General features: G+C 32.4%; 1 protein-coding gene across 1 annotated transcript in view; it reads right to left on the bottom strand.

Moving 5' to 3' along the window:
- The window catches only part of LOC150097489 (cell adhesion molecule Dscam1-like), a 396,227-nt gene that overhangs the window by 134,629 nt on the left and 243,794 nt on the right, over positions 1 to 17,804 (bottom strand). Inside the window, exon 5 of the mRNA XM_090407275.1 lies at positions 13,351 to 13,644. Within this exon, the coding sequence (XP_090263401.1) occupies positions 13,351 to 13,644 (294 nt within the window). The remainder of the gene's footprint in view (positions 1 to 13,350; positions 13,645 to 17,804) is intronic.

Genomic DNA, 17,804 nt, shown 5'->3' with positions numbered 1-17,804 from the left:
TAGAAGTCAAATCGTAACCTTTTTTATGGATTTAAAATTTTTTCAATAAAAAAGAGGAAACATATACGAAACAAAACTTTCACCGAAATAAGTATGTGTGTGTGTGGGGGGGGGTCAGCGAAAAGAGTAACAACTATAAGAAAGTCTTTAAGCAAGCGCTTCCCATTAAGAAAATTATTAAAATGTCATAGGTCGAAAACAATTATAAACAATCTTTTATTAATTTATTTTTTATTTTAATTTAATTTTAATTTATTTCTTCGTTCATCATCTGTAATTTTTCTTCTTGATTAATTTGATAAATGTATATTATGAAAAAATTTTTAAATATGTTAAAACTAAGCTTGTATTTCCTTTTATATTTAGAAATTAACTTAATTAATTTTAATTTCTAATAAATATTATATTTGCACTTTTTCTCTATATCAGATATTTGTTTTTTCCCTAAAATCTTAAGATCATGAACAGATCTGGAGCAGATGACAATGAACATATTACTGCGACCATATTAAAATATAAACTCTCGTATGTATATGAAAATGAATTCCTCAATGCCTATAATTGCCACAATTAAGACAACAACAACAACAATCTCTCTGTTATTAGTAAAACTGTAGTATCGAAGTATTGTAGTATTTAGCCGATAATATATAATAAGTGCGAAATATAATATATATTCCTAAATGTAAACTTACTTATACATGGCAGACAACGTCTTGTGTTTCTGACGGTTCTTATTAACAACCAAACGACCACTTAAATGCATTTTATGTCTGAAAAAGATCAATTTTCATAGTCGAAGTCAAATTGCTCAGCTTTGATCATAACTTTGATTATGCTAAGACAAGAATGTTTCTAAGGAAGGCAAAAATGTTGTAAAATAAATGAATTCTACCTAAACAGCCCCACTGCCTGTCACAAATATTTCTTGTAATTATTTATGATGCAGATGTTTTATTTTCTTCTTCTTCTTCTTTATCTCGAAACGTGGCGACTGATAAAGTCGGATACAAAAAAAAAAAATATCAACGAAGAATAGTTTTGATCGTAACATACATATTAAATATTGTCTTAGAGACTGCCATAATGTTTAATAGGCCATCAAGGTATGAAAGTATACACGAGAGAATGAAGGTATAAAATTGTACGAAAGAAAATGACGATATCTTATTTGAAAGTTACTCAGCGTTGTTAATAAAAATCATATGATGTAAATTTCTACTGTAAGTAATTTTTTATAGAACAAATTATTGATATTAAAAAAATAGAACATTTTTCTGCATCCCGTTTTCCAAATGAAAATATTTTTAACACATATTGCGATAATAACTTATCAAACTATTACTTCAAAATCAGGAAGTTATACAGGAAGCTCATTAATATCGGGAAGGCTGTGAAGTATATTTGTTAATTGCGTATGTTGTTACTTAGCCCTCAACAGATTAAACAAATCTGTCCGAGAAGCTCTTCAGAACGACAGGAATCAACAATGGGACAAAAAGCTCACCTCCATCTCCACAGCAGATCATTTCATATGGAAATTCCTAAACAACCTCAAGAAAAAGCGCATATCCCTCCCCCTCTGCAAGCAGAACAGCACCTTGCATACACAGATGCTGACAAAGCCGAAGCCATAGCAAGAAACCTAGAGAAACAATGCAGTCCTGCATATGAGAATCTAAACATCAGCCATGTATATAACATCCATCGTAAAGTCAGGTTCACAGTAAATCGTCCCGATGTCAATCCAAGCCCTATAATGCCTACTTCACCCACCGAAATAATCGGCATCATCAACTATCTCAAGATCAAAAAATCCCCAAGTCCTGACGGCATCACTAATCAAGGCACTACCACGCAAAGCCATAGCACATCTGGAAAACATCATAAACTCCATCCTCAAATGGCAGCACTTCCCCCAGTCATGGAAGCTAACATCATCCCAATTCACAAACCAGGCAAAGAACCACACCTACCTGAAAATTACCGTCCCATCATCCTGCTATCCAATTTAGGGAAAATTGCTGAGAAAATCATCCTCATCAGACTCCAAAATCATGTCAACCAACTGAATATCATTCCACAAGAACAATTTGGCTTCCATCAAAATTACAGCACCACCCAACAGATCCATAGAGTGGTAGAATACATCACCACAGGATTGAATTGGAATCAACACACTGGAACCGTCTTCCTAGACATCTCAAAGGCCTTCGATAAGATCTGGCACTAAGGCTTCCTCTACAAACGAATCTCCATCGCTAACCTTCCACTAAACATGATACACCTGATCAAACATACCTCTCCAACAGGAGGATGCAAGTCAAAATCAATGAAACAGTCTCAACCCAACGGAAAATCCTCGCTGGAGTTACTCAAGGATCACTGCTAGCCCCGATCCTGTTCAACATCTATATGGCAGAGATCCCTCAAATTCCTCTCACATCCACCATGCCCTTTATGCAGATGACACGGCTATTCTAGCCAGATCTCGCCAACCATATCTCGTTACAAAAAAACTACAAGACACCATCCTGAATCTAGAAAAATGGTTTAAAGACTGGCGACTACAATTAAACCCCCAGAAACGCAAAACGATACTCTTCACAAGAAGACGAGCAATCCCCCAAACGAGACATCACCCTGTTCAACTCTAAAATTCCCTGGATAACTGAAGCAAAATACATCGGAATACTTCTCGATAAGTGATTTTGCTTCAACAGCCACATCAAGAGCACATGCACCAAAGCTTCAAAGGTTATCGCCCAGCTATACTGCTTGATCAGACACAGCAAACTAAGCTCAAGAAACAAAGTTCTACTGTACAAGAGAGTGATCCGTCCAACAGTTATATACGCCTCTCCAGCCTGGAGCCATACCTTAAAGACAAACATCCTAAAGCTACAAAGACTACAGAACAAATGCCTGCGAATGATTCTGGACGCCCCGTGGTTCATCAGGAACGCCGTGATCCACCGGGACATAAATATCCCCTACATCTCTCCACTACTACGCTCCCTAGCAGAAAAATTCTTTATGAAGACATCTACGCATCCAAACCCCAACTAATACAGCAAGCCAGAAACTATGACGGTAATGACCACTGGAAACATAAAAGACTGAAAGCCATCATAACACTCAACGACGAATAACCACTTTTGCACATTAAGGGCGAGCTGAAATAGCTCACAAATCTCTCCCATCACTGCTCCCGAAACAGACAACAGGGAATATGAAAAGCGTCAAGCTTCACCCTCTGCTCCATATATGTCCTGCGTTCTGGTGTTGAATCGACTGTGAGATGCGGTGATTAATATATTATATAATATATGTGGTGTTGAATTGACAAATAATATTTTGTTATTAATTTGTTATTTAATAACAAATTATTAAATTTAATAATTAAATACATTAAATTTAATTATACAAAGTATAATTAAATTTAATTTAATTATACTGTGATAAATTAAAACACCACAACATTTTTTATATAACTTTTATTTTATACTATTTTAGCCATACATATGATTCAATCAATCGACCGTGAGATGCGGTGATTGATTCATTCAATCCAATACCCTTGGAGGGTAACGGATGGCAATGCTGTAGCCAATGAAGTTCTAACTGACGCTCCGCTATTGCTGTTACCCTCCTGCCATGATCAGAGCTTTAATAGCTCAATAACACCTTATCCCTACACTGTCCTCTACAGATAACGGGGAAGATGAAAAGCATTCTTACTTCGCCCCTTTAAGCCAGTCCTTATAAGGACTATTAAATTTAATTATAATTTAAGTATAATTAAATTTATTTTAATTATACTTTGATAAATTAAAATACCACAAAGTTTTTTATATAACTTTTATTTTATACTATGTTAGCCATAAAATATATTATGTGGTGCTGTTGGGAATTTTGATCAGAATGAGTCCTTTTTAGGACTTTCAGGGTAACAAATGGCAATGCCGTAGCCAATGAAGTTTTAACTTAGGCTCGGCTATTGCCGTTACCCAGCCATGACTGGGCTTTTAGCTCAATAACACCCCATCCACACAGATCTTCTTCATTCTGATGACGGGATAAAGAGTGAAGGACTCAGTCCATCTCCAAGTTCTTTTAAGAAATATATTATGGGGTGTTGAATCGACCGTGAGATGCCGTGATTAATATATTATGTGGTGTTGAATCATTATGTCATATATTATGTCATATATTATATATTATATATATATTATTATATTATTACTGATCAAATATTAAGATTCCTGAATACTTTACCAAATTTGAAAACTTTAATAAGTTTTCAAATTTGGAAGATAGTGTATCAATTATTGTTATTGTTTCAGGTCAAATAATCATTGTTTAAGCGATTATCGTGTGAATTTGCGTCATCTTCCACTCTATTTGTCAACGTTCAAACGCAGTCTACACTTACATACACGTCATTAAATCCTGCATCAACGAGTTGACTCGTTTTCTTTGCATTTATTCATTTCTGCCACCGACACTTGGTCAGTTGATATTGTAAATCAAAAATGCCCTTTCATTGCTCTCCTTCAATGTATATCATTCCTATCATTATATTACTGTTTCTCTTTTTTTGTTAATTTTGTGGTCTTCATATTTCTGCGTTTAACGAGTTTTGGATATTTTTGATACTATTTATTTATATTTATTGTTACTTCAAAAGTTTTCATATATACTATATTTTCTAGTTTGGAATAATACTTTCGTTAACAGGTAGTTGCATTAACTATCCACCAGTCCATAACTCTTCTTACTAAATCCATCACGATACTTAAAGAAAGAATTAAAATAACGAAAAGTCATTTTCCAATGTTCGAATTTAATATAGCTTCATTAATCACTGAATAAATTTTCATTAATTTTCTTTCGATATTAAATGGGGGGGAAAATGCTTCGATTCAGCATGCAATCTTGAAGAGTCTAATGTTGACAGACTTGATCTTATCTGATTAGCAACATACGTACTCTTATAGTTTTTAACGACCACACTGTAATGAAAGAGACTTAAGACAGTAAAGAAAAACTCACGATATTTAATATCTTCACTGTAGCCCAATACCAACTGCACATATTACCTTTTTTCCCACCATCAAGGAAATTAAAATAACCTTCTAAGGAAGCAAGAGAAGAAATTCTGGGCTTAGCGAAAATAGCTTTATTGATTTTATACAGAGTACTCTCTGCTTCAAATGATTTTATCCCTTTAGTCGTTAAAGGAAAAGTATTTCCCTGCAAAATGCACCGACGTCGTGTAAATAGGACGTTTAAGCAGACTTAAATAGGTTCGTTCCACTTTGCGAAGTAATCATGAAGTATGCGGGAAAAAAAAATCAAACTCAAGTACCCTCTTATTATCGAATACATTTAGCAAGAAGTTTTAAGCTAGTTATTAATTTATTTTGTAAAGAAAATAACGAATAATTAATGTTTTATTAAAGTTTTTGACTTCGCGGATTAAGTAATGGAACGTTAAATCATCCTCAATGGTAGCTGTTTGTTAAACTAAGAGAATCATTGATTTCACTGTAATTAAATACATTTCGGTGATTATTTCACTGGTAGTAAAAACTCAAATTTTTAATCGTAGTATTTTTACTAAGATTGTTGCAAGTATGGCAATCGGCATTTCTGATGTGACGCATGCGCAATGATACTATTAGATAACAGATTGTTTTTTAATAATATAAAGCATAAAATTATATTTAGATAAAAATATTTTTGCATTTATTATTAAAAATACGAAAATGTAAAGTAATTTTAAATATTTTTAATATTAAATAAATATACTGCTTATATTCGTTAACTTCAATTATTTTTTTATATAAGATATATTCTTATAACACACAACTGCAAAAATTTATTAATGATAGCTTTAAATTGACTTGTCATTACATTATATCCGATATTGATACTTGAAAATGATTTCTTTGGGTCGTTAGCGTCAGAGAAATATTGTTATTATGGATATTATGGATAAGGAGAACTATCCTACATATACTGTACATATGTACGTATATGTAGGATTGAAACTATTGCAGTTTCAAAGAAGTCTGTCATTAACCAAACTATATATGTAGGATTGAAACCATTGCAGTTTAAAAGAAGTCTGTCATTAACCAAACTATATATATAGGATTCAAATCATTGCAGTTTCAAAGAAGTCTGTCATTTAACCAAACTACTTGTGTTCTGACTTTCTTGGGATGGAGGATAGGTCGACATAGAGATCTGAGAATATTGTTCTTATTATTATCGGCCTATTATCACGAGATATATTATGGATAAGGAGAACTATCCTACATATATGTAGGATGGAAACCATTGCAGTTTCAAAGAAGTCTGTCATTTAACCAAACTACTTGTGTTCTGACTTTCTTGGGATGGAGGATAGGTCGACATAGAGATCTGAGAATATTGTTCTTATTATTATCGGCCTATTATCACGAGATATATTATGGATAAGGAGAACTATCCTACATATATGTAGGATGGAAACCATTGCAGTTTCAAAGAAGTCTGTCATTAACCAAACTACTTGTATTCTGACTTTCTTGTGGAGGATAGGTTGACATGGAATTTCCATGGATAAAATATAGAGATCTGAGAATATTGTTCTTATTATTATCTGCCTATTATCACGAGAACATAAGTCCATCACCAAGATGGTAATGGCATAAACTCCACGTATTATTCAAATTCATTTTTCATTTCTGAATGCACATGTCATTACTACCAACTATATTCATGTTTCTCTATTTATTGTTATTTGTGAAGGAGGTTCCACATTACCTGGAGGAAACCAAACCGCATAGCCAGAATGTGAGACTGATTACCTCATTGCTAGAAGAAAAAAAAAAAAGGAAATATATTGAATTTTATACCTAAATTGAAACCATTGCAGCTTCAAAGAAGCCTGTCATTAACCAAAGTACTTGTGTTCTGACTTTCTTGGGGGTGGAGGATAGGTCGACATGGAATTTCCATGAATAAAATATAGAGATATCTGAGAATATTGTTCTTATTATTATCGGCCAACTTCACCTCTAAATCACCCCTATAACCAAACGGATATGCTTTCCATGAACTTCAATACTACGTATATTTTTCTGTTTGTTTAATCCACGAATTACATCTGTAATATATTATTAGTGGTAAAGTGTGTGGATGGGGAGGTAAAGATATGACAATCTGAGAACTGACTTTCTCGTGCCACTTCAGGCCTCCAATAAGCATACCTTTCTATCATTCTATTTATTTCTATTTATTCACTTATACCTTTCTATCATTCATTTTCACACATTTAATTTTTCCCCGTGCATTTTTTATACAAATCACATAACGCATTTGTTGGCAGGGTGGGTCGCACAACCACTCTCCGACCAACAAGATGCGGGTTCTAATACCACCGCGAACATCAATGTTTTGACTATCTTTAGGTTGAAGATGAATTTCGTCATCCGGTGTGAGACTACCACAACCACTTAAAGCTTCAAAATTTTCCATGTTTGGTCTCCGGACCAGGTAATAATGAATTAAACCATACACAAACTATAAAAAAAAAGTAATCAAAAATAGAAAAAATCCTTCGCTCACACACGGTATTAATGTATTAGTACCGTAGTACAGCTTTTCATGGGTCAGATTAAAATACAAAATAATAATAATAATGAACACTGACATGTTTAACATGCCAAGTTAGATAACGTGAATCTGACTTGGCCTATCTAGGCCTTTAACATCCATGTCGCAATTTCACACAATAATGTGGTTCTACTTTTCCGTTTGAATATTGATTCTATGGCAACTATAACCTAATATTTTTGATGAGAGATGTGGGCCCTTTGGAATATACAAACATTTAAATTCGTGAACTACATACAATGATCTTACAATAATTTGTAAAATATTAACAGTCTAACGTCCTCAAGTATTATAAACTTAATTTTGAAATAGGCCCTCTACCATACGCAAAACAACAACAAAAACTATAATAATGGAAAATTTTGATAAAAATTGAAATAGTGCAATACTTGAAAATGTTTTATCCTCATCTAAGATATGGAGTCAGTTTGTAGGCCTATTTATGGAAGACAACAAAGAAGAAAGTGTATTCACATACACTTGCATCCACGCAGGTGTCATAGATGTGCTAAGATCAACCTAGACTCGTAGTGACAGTTTTACTTAATATTATTACATTTTAAATTTTGAATCCTCATTCTGGAGTAGCACAATTTTTCTGAGTAGGTATTATGCATCTTCAATCTTCTGTCATACTTAAGCGAAGTATTAACAGTTACAATGAAAACACGAAACGATCTATTACTATAGGCTAAAAAGTCTCAATGCATTGTTAAAATTGTTTTGTCAGTAACAATAGAAGATTAATGTTAGATATAACGAATTCGAATGATTAAAAATATTTAATTAATATCATAGTTAACCCAGATACGCACATATATCTATGTTAACTATGTTGAGGAATAATTATTGTAAACATATTATTTTAAAATGTGTTAAATATAATTATTGTAACGTTTTTCGTAATAAAAAAGTAAATACACATGTATATCATATTAAAGAAGAAAATGCATTTTTATTCTTTATCCAAGCGTATGCAAACAAAGTTTCTCTGTGAGGTATATCTCCATGATTAGACTACTTGTGTATAGAAGCTGCCAACCTCACATCCGTTGCCTACGTATCCCACAATGCAAAAGCATTATGGAATAGTTCACTACTCAACAAAACTCCGTCTCTGAACTTTCAGCGCTCTACAGAACCCTCTCTGCACTCTATAAGAGATCATCAAAGATCTTTCTCCTGGTTCTGTTAGCAAGCAGAACCGTTCATAAACCTCTGTAAGGGTTTAACGGTGGTAAAGGTCCCTCCTTCATCACTCTGTGTAGCTAGGGTTTCGCACGGTGCTGGGTTTTTGCCTGTCACTTAAGTAAAGCTGAGGATTAGAATATATTCTGGGTTACGAATTGGGGAATCGAAATCAGTGAAGGACGGACCTTCTCCAAAATAATTCGCAAAAGAGCGTTGTTAAATTACAAATACGCTCAGTGTGAGTTAGACTAAAGAAAAACTTAAATCAATGCTTATATATTTTATACATGCAAATAATAAAATGGTGCATGATCGTATTACACACTCCGGATTATAGACAGATGATTTTTCCCCATTCAATTATAAAGATTTTATACTTAAAAAGATAATCAGGCAATTGATAAGCAGTTTAGTTGTGAAGCTAAATTATTGTAAACAGATAATTTTAAAATGTGTTAAATATAATTATTGTAACGTTTTTCGTAATAAAAAGTAGATACACATGTATACCATATTAAAGAAGAAATTGCATTCTTATTTTTATTCTTTATCCAAGTAACGTTTGCTTACGCTTGAGTAAAAAAAAATATAATTTCTTGTCAAGTATAACATACGCTGTAAGTCATGTACATTACAATGGAATGCACTAAGCTGCCTTAAAACATTATAAACTTTATCAGGACGAAGAAAATCTATTTGTGAGCAGATGCAAGATTCTGACTTACTGAAATCGTGCAAATGTCCTCTTGAATTTTATTATTATTATTATTATTATTATTATTATTATTATTATTATTATTATTATTATTATTATTATTATTATTATTATTATTGTTGTTGTTGTTGTTGTTGTTGTTGTTGTTGTTGTTGTTGTTGTTGTTGTTGTTGTTTTACATTCACAATAGGCGAATTTTTGAAACAATGAAGCACTCTCCCTGCGTTATTTCATCTGTATGGAGAAAAGTTGATTACAAGTATATCAATGAAGAACAGAAGCCCAGCATACACTTTGTGTATTATCCAATATATAAAAATGATAGATAATATGTTACAAAAGCTTTCATTATACGAATACGAAAAGTTTTACATTTATTTAATTACATTAAACTATAAAAATAACTTATATTTCTGCTAATTTAAAATTAATAGAAAAATAAGTTCATACGAAAATAAATAACGTTCTTAATTTATTTAATAAGATTTCAGTATTGTTTATTTATACTACTGTAGTTGATATATTGTTTATATTCGATAGCATGTGATTTCATCCAGCAATCAGAGACTTGTAACGGATGATAATTAGGTTTTATCCGCTTCCTGAGTAATCTTTTAAATAGTATTAAAATCTAAATTGTGTATCTAAATTATCCGAATAGTTATTAAATTATTCGAAACAATGCTTGAGATCAATGAAATTTTTAAGAAGGAACAGAAGGAGAAACTTATAAAAATACTAAAACAGCTATTCGAGATCGTTCTGTTAAAACTATGCAACTAAAACAAGTTGTGACAAAATCTGAATCCGATATACCAAAGCTGAATGATGTTCACCAGCTGAATTTTATGGAATATTTCCCACTCAATAAATATATTCATTTATTAATTAAGGAATTAAAAAAAACTCCTAAAATCTCATTGAATGAGTATTATGATCGTTGTTGTTGTCAAATGTTTTTCTTTAACCATTTCAAGACATTTTATTTTTATCATTTAGTCGGCTTTACGTTATCATGAAAAGTACGAAATATTAAGTAAGCATATGTTAATTAATACACATTAATTTATCCTACACAATTAATGTATGTAAATATTTAAGAATCGTGTGTGTGTGTATTTAATGAATGGAGGTAACAATTGAATTAATCTACTGTGTGATGAAAAGATTATACAGTATTTTGTAAGCGTTTAATGTGTAATCCTCAGGATGAATTTAATCATGCACAATTATTAAAGATTTCAGTCGTAATATTAATGATGCAATTTGAAGAATATACCTTAATTAACATGGTTAATGAGAAAAGGAAAATTAAAACAATTCTACTTCTTCAAGGATAGCCTTGTTTCATAGGACACATCGTTCTTAATTACAAATTCACTACTTAACACGTGACACTCAAACAATCATAATTGTTTTATAATTATTAATGCGGCAACAATGCATAATCTCTCTCTCTCTTTCTTTCCTCCTCTGTGCTTGCGTGTGTAGCAAAATCGACTTTACTGGAAAAGGGTGGTTCAGTAAAAGAATAAAAATCACGTTTAATTTTTAAATACGATAGATTTGGAATACTATTGGCGATTATTATAATAATTGATAAATTCTTTCTTCTCTTAGTTGACGTTAAGAGACATGTTTTTTTTTTAATTCTATTAAGGTAGTGCAGTTAAAGTTTGCACCGAAGTATCATGTTGCCTTATAAATATATTATTTTAATCGACTTCATTGTAAATAGCTTGCAAAAATATAAATGATTTTCCCCCGCTGTGTGGTGGGGTTGTAGTAATAAAAGTAAAAAAAAAAAAAATAATATGGATTGAAAAAATTATATCATTAATAAAACTAATATTTAACAGACTTCTTCTGTTGTAACCCTAATATATATATATATATATATATATTGGTATTCCTAGCCTAGGTAAAAAAAAAAAACTTATTTACACACACACACACACACACACACACACACACACACACACACACACACACACATATATATATATATATAATCTTGGTATTCCTAGCCTAGCTCCCACTGATGAGACCTCAAAAAAGGTCGAAACCGGTCTGGGTAGTGGCCTCTTGCCTTTAATACAAAACATCATGCATCCCCTTCTTGGAGATGTGTTTTGGCATTAAGGGTAAATATTAAGATTAGTGATTGGAGCTTATGCCACCTTTACCACGAGTTGCCTTGGACTTGCACTACTGTAGGATCAGCTAGACTTGCATCACTTGCATGCGCAAACTTGACTTGTTTATCTGTTTGCTTACTTGGGAAATGGAGTAAAACCAGGTTTAAAATTGCTTGGTATTTTTAACATATATATATATATATATATATATATATATATATATATATATATATATATATATATATATATATATATATATATATATATATATATATATATATATATATATATATATCCCCCCGGAAACAAGCATATAAAAACTTAATATCTAAATCCGTTTCCAAGGGCTAAATGACTTGGGATAATTTCGAAGACAAAACTTCATAACGAAGTTGTCTCCAGCAATGATTGAATCATTTATGGAATTTATAAAAGGATGCTGTTAGTAAAAGCTAATCTGCATTAGAGACGTCACTTGGAATTTTTTAAAAATTGTTAAAATTAAAATTCTATTATCAATGCAGAATCCAAAATTAATTTTAACTGAATATTCCTTCCATTTCGTTCGTCAACATATTTTAATTATAAAAATTAATTTTAGTTTAACATTTCTTACTTCTTCCCCAGTTCATTAATGAATAAAACTAAAGTAATGGATCGTTATTTCTTTCAAAACTGCGGAGATTTTAAAGCGTTAACAATTATCTTTATTTTTTCCCCTCCCCATTGTACATATTTTATTATAGGCAACAATAATAATTGCTTATTTAAAGCCTGTTTTGGGGTACAAATTAACTATATCTGATGGAAAATAGAGTTCCAATCACTTCAGACCATCAACTGAGATTAATATAATTCCCAATTAAACGAATTGTTTAAGCATAAAATTGCGGTATATAATTGCTCTTCGGTTGTTATGAATTGTTGTAATTATTACGTCACCACATTGTTGAGGTTTGATTTAACAACGTGAAGGGAATTGTGACAAGCTAATGCGGTAAAATAGAAAACTCAATGCTAATACCATTGAGAATAACAACCGAAAATCCAAATGTAATGATGAAGCGTGGTCTCATTATTGTGATAAAATCATTTGCGAAACTTTAATAGGATCGTTAGTTAAAAGAGGACATTTAAACATTGTTATAGGAAAGCATTACCCACATTCTAAATAAAAAAAAGCTAAAGTAAATATCTTTTCTATTAATATGTATGTTATTGCTGAGAAATGTAATATTAAAAACAATAGTTTAATCATGTTTTAGGAGTCTAAATTAACTGTATATTGATTGAAAATGCACCGAGAACAAAATTTTAATTAGAAACAAACTCAAAATAACAGCAACTCTAATCAACATTTGTAAATTCATTCGTCCATTCTTAATGAGATGAACTGCGGTTTAATACAGAAAAATAGTGCAGTTTTAATTAAAATTAGTTTTCTGTTATGTTATTTTGTCAATGGATGTTAATAATTATTTCCGTGATGGAGGTAGTCTTTTAATGAATTCATTTGATTTCTAGAAGGGATCTTCGAGAATAAATTGTATATAAGAAAGCTTTTTTTCTTCCAGGTTGTAAACAAAATAATGAACTGATACAAATCTTTCAAAATGTTACTTAGAATTTTCTTTTTACCTCTTACTGATACTGTTGTCTGAATTTGCTCCTCTCCAGCACTGTTGTTGACCATGCAGACATACTTTCCACTGTCTTGTACTCCTGTACGATGTATTACCAGAGTTCCTTCCGTTACTGATTGTTTGTGTCCGACAGGTAACAGGGTTAAAATACCCCCGTCCTGCTTGTACCATCTTGTCGTTGGAACCGGATATCCGTGTGAAGCACAAGGAATCCATATTGTCTCCCCTTCTTGGGAATGCATATCCCTTACCCAGTTTATTATTCTGGGAGGAACTGGACCGTGGGGTTCTGTAATTGATACGAAAGAATTAGTTTCCTTAGTGTAAAGCGTCTTAACCAACATGTTAAAACACAAACATACAAAATAAGAGTTATCAAAGATTCCAAAACAGTGTCTTTGTCTATATCTACCGTTATCAGAAAACTTACTTATATTTTTCGTCAACCTTTCGTTATACTGCATATACCACGGAAAAGTGGTATCTTCGCTTACTTTACGCACCAGGTGACAGCATCAGCATCCTTGACAAAACCAGTATTAATTGATATTTAAATGAATTACAAAACCAGTATTAATCAATATTTAAATAAATTACAAACCACTATTAATCGATATTTAAATGAATTAATAGAAGCGAGTTGACATATCGAAAATAATTATCAGATATATGGAACTTGGAATATCATAGATTTAGAATACCATCTGAATCTCTGTAATTCTTGCTTCAGATATATTGTGTACTTTTTATCGTTTTAAAAATACGATCATTTTGGAAGCAACAAATTTCTCATAATATACTTGGGATTACTAAACTATTTATTTGAATTCTAGAATGTTAATATAACAATCAGTTGCATAAATAATGCATTGTTGCAAAAAATGTTTAAACAGAGTATTGTTTAAACTAAACATGTTTGGTCGTTTATAATTAAAATGCAATTTTACTTAATGCTGACCATAAAAACAAACTTATAATATAGCCAACCAGTTTCGCCAGCAGACTGTCTGGCTTTTTCAAGGCGTTTATGAAAAGACATAAAAACTAGTAAATACAAATTGAAAGGAACATAAAAAACGTTGTAAACCAACTAGTAGCTAAGGTTACACGTTCGCGTGACAGAGAGGACTTATTGTTCTTATTCATTATCACGCTGCGTGTTTGTTGTAAACGTGTAATGTTATTACTGGCTAGCTGTAGTTCAGTTTGATTAAAAGAGAGGATAAGGTTTTTCCACGAACTGTTTAGAATTACACCCTGATTTCTGTTGAGGTTTCCGCCGGTTATTGACATTATTGCGGCTTCCTTGAATAAACGATGTCTGTAGTCGTCATCGAGATATGGCATGGAGCTGTTTTGCCACTTTATCGTGTGGTTAGATGTACAGAAATGATGTGCTAAGCCGGAAGAGATACTTCTGTTGTGGTTTACATCACCAACATGTTCTTTTTGTCTGATTTCTAAACTCCGTGAAGTTGGTCCTATGTAGGCAAGACCACAGGAGCAGGGAATGTAATATACTCCTGGATATTTGTAGAATGGCACCTTATCTTTTGGGGATCCTAAAACTTGTCTGATGCCGGTGGTTGGTTTGAAGATCACTCTGATGTTATAAGCTCTTAGTATTCTTGCTATTTGATAAGAAATTGACTTGATGAAAGCATCACTACAGTAGAAATATGCTGGGAGTGTGATTCTTCTTGTCTGGGGTTGTCACTGTATAGATATTTTTTATGATGTTTTGAGGATATCCATTTTGTGATAATGTGTTGGCTATTAGTGAGAGTTCAGTCTGAGTATCCTCCTCTTCTGATATAAACTTTCTGGCCCTATATTTCAACATGTGGATAATACTCAGTTTGTGTGTCTTGTGAGGGTCTGAAGTATAATGAAGATATCTTTTAGTATCTGTGGGCTTTCTGTAAATAGATAATTTGACACTATTGCAGCTTCGTTGAATAAACGATGTCTGTAGTCGTCATCGAGATATGGCATAGAGTTGTTTTGCCACAATGGAAAAGAGGTTAACCACAATGGAAAACATTTTTAACCGGTCTGGGTAGTGACCTCTCCCAGGAGAGGTCACTACCCAGACCGGTTTCAACCTTTTTTGAGGTCTCATCAGTGAGTAGGTAGACCTGGAAGATAACAAAGTTTAAGTGGTCTTGCCTACATAGGACAAACTTCACGGAGTTTAGAAATCAGACAAAAAGAACATGTTGGTGATGTAAACCACAACAGAAGTATCTCTTCCGGCTTAGCACATCATTTCTGTACGTCTAACCCCACGATAAAGTGGCAAAACAGCTCCATGCTATATCTCGATGACGACTACAGACATCGTTTATTCAAGGAAGCCGCAATAGTGTCAATAACCGGCGGAAACCTCAACAGAAATCGGGGTGTAATTCTAAACAGTTCGTGGAAAAACCTTATTCTCTCTCTTAATCAAGCTGAATTACAGCTGGCCAGTAATCACATTACACGTTTACAACAAACACGCATGCGTGATAATGAATAAGAACAATAAGTCATCTCTGTCACGCGAACGTGTAAGCTTAGCTACTAGTTGGTTTACAACGTTTTTTATGTTCCTTTCAATTTGTATTTACTAGTTTTTATGTCTTTCTTAAACGCCTTGAAAAAGCCATACAGTCTGCTGGGGAAACTGGTAGGCTATATTATAAATTTGTTTTTATGGTCAGCATTAAATATAATTGTATTTTAGAGTATTGTTTAATTTTAAACAGTAACGTTACAACAGATAATTATTGGCAACAATGAACAACAAGCGTATCTTCAGATCTTGCTCGTGATCTCGCAGCGAAGCAACTATTACTGATGCATTTTAGACACTAATACTACAGCACGCTTGCTATTATCGATAATTGTAGACAGCTAAGAAACGCAGCTACAGGAAGAAAATAAGGTTGATGTGTGGTAATAACACATTTAATGGCATAGCTTAGAAACTGCTGATACTGAGCAGCCTGTATTGTATCCATGTATAAGTCTTCTACTTGAGAAGTATCCGAGAATAACAAATAGGAATTTAAATTGAAAAAAAAATTTCGTAGCCGATTTATTAATTTTCATGAATGAGAGAGAGAGCGTACGCATGCTAGCGCTCGCGCGCACACCCACACTGACCTCGACACCCTACAGCGACTGCTCAAAATAATTAGAGGATAGTGAATATGTATTTGTAACTATTATAATTAAGAAAGATATTCTCTTATCTATTGCTACAAATTAATCAGATCGTTATCTCCATAGGATACGACTTTCATACATTTTTGCCACAAGGGAAAAATTATAAATTTCTCGGAATTACACCAGAGCACTTCTCTTGGTCATTAGTCAGCGATAAAGATTACATTTCTAGAGTAAATTTAAAACAACTTAATTACACGAATAAATTTTTAAAACAAAGATTTGAATTATCTGCTGGAATACTTTATAGTTTAACATGTAACAATACTGTAAAATATTTTTCTTGGAGAAACTGCAACTATTGTTATGTTCCATACCCTTCCGCAACAATTTTATTCGAATTTTGTTCGTTTTGTTAGTTTTATTCTCTTTACAAGTGTTTGAGGCATCCATTAAACTTACAACCATAAAACGAACGAGCGTAAACATGTATTGATTAAACAGCATTGATTGCAAAGTAACAATACTTTTATGATTCTTTTAATGTATTTTCATAAGCAATAAATTCACTATTATTGTTCCTTAGAGGATAACCGTGGTTGTTCCATTCTCAAGTATACCTGGAGGTTATCCGATAGTAATTGCGAAGAGAATGCAAAAGCATTTTATGGTTTTTTATATTTCTAAATTTATCTTCCAGCAAATCGATGATATCGTTGATTACAATATTAAAACCTACTTCAATCTTCCAGTTTTTAAAGTATTTGGATTTAAAAAGTATTGTATTTCGTAGTAGGAAACGAATCTTTGAAAAACTGAAGGATGTCATCTATACATGGGAAACCAATGTTTTCGTGCACAGTTTATCTAATTAATGTGGCCACGGAACAACCTTTACATGTTTAACCATGCAGATTTTTGAGACAGGATTAGACGGAATAGGATGATTAAACTTTATTTGGTAGCTTGTAAGGTCTGTATATTCCATGTGTCTTTTTGACCGATTAGCCAAAATGAAAAACTCGAATTTCCTAGATTAAAAAAAAAAAAATGTCATCGCCATATGAAATGCGAAAACACCTTTAGATGAAAAACCTCTTACAAACGTTCTTCGCTTTTTAGACAGAATTCGATCCCAGATCTTCCTAAATGTTATGTTAAATCCACGTGATTTCTACGATCATGACTTTTTTACCGAAACAACTCAACTAATTATGAATGCTTTAAAAGTATAATGACCGGTATTGCTCCTACTGTTAAAATAAGTATCTTTGATGAATTTAAAACTTCATATTT

This window comes from Typopeltis vanoorti, chromosome 17 (assembly GCF_054136105.1).
Source record: "Typopeltis vanoorti isolate ZY-2024b chromosome 17, IOZ_Tvanoo_1.0, whole genome shotgun sequence".
Taxonomy (NCBI): domain Eukaryota; kingdom Metazoa; phylum Arthropoda; class Arachnida; order Uropygi; family Thelyphonidae; genus Typopeltis; species Typopeltis vanoorti.
The sequence above is the reverse complement of the archived record's forward strand: the minus strand, read 5'-3'. Positions and strand labels throughout refer to the sequence as shown.